Genomic DNA, 392 nt, shown 5'->3' on the forward strand with positions numbered 1-392 from the left:
TCATCATCATCATCATCATTATAATTATTATCATCATTATAATAATAATAATAATCTATCGATAGAATGAATCTGATCCTGAAACAGGTTAACTTTGATCTGTTTCTTTCGCCTGAGTTTTTTTTATTTTTCTTCTTTTTTCTGCTGCTTGTTTAAAATGTTTTTTCGTGTTGGAAGATAAAATAACCCTCATTCAGATTTACTGAATGTCACCGCTATCCGCCCAGTAGTCGTCTTCATCGGTGATGTCGATAACTGTATCGGCTTCGGGTGTCTCGGCAGCTCCTGCTCCGGTATCTTCTCCTTCGAACTCAACTTGTTCTGCTTCTGTTGCTCCTGCGCCGCCACCGCCGCCGCCGGTGAAAGCTGCAACTCCTCCTCCTACAGCGGCA

At 41.8% G+C, this 392-nt stretch overlaps 1 protein-coding gene across 1 annotated transcript in view; it reads right to left on the minus strand.

Moving 5' to 3' along the window:
• Positions 1-199: 199 nt before the first annotated feature.
• EMH_0001110 (microneme protein, putative) overlaps positions 200-392 on the minus strand; it is a gene marked incomplete at both ends in the record, with an annotated part of 10,173 nt that continues 9,980 nt past the window's right edge. Inside the window, 1 exon segment of the mRNA XM_013495450.1 lies at positions 200-390. Within this exon segment, the coding sequence (XP_013350904.1) occupies positions 200-390 (191 nt within the window).

This window comes from Eimeria mitis, genomic scaffold (genome assembly GCF_000499745.2).
Source record: "Eimeria mitis Houghton genomic scaffold, Emh_scaff158, whole genome shotgun sequence".
NCBI lineage: Eukaryota > Apicomplexa > Conoidasida > Eucoccidiorida > Eimeriidae > Eimeria > Eimeria mitis.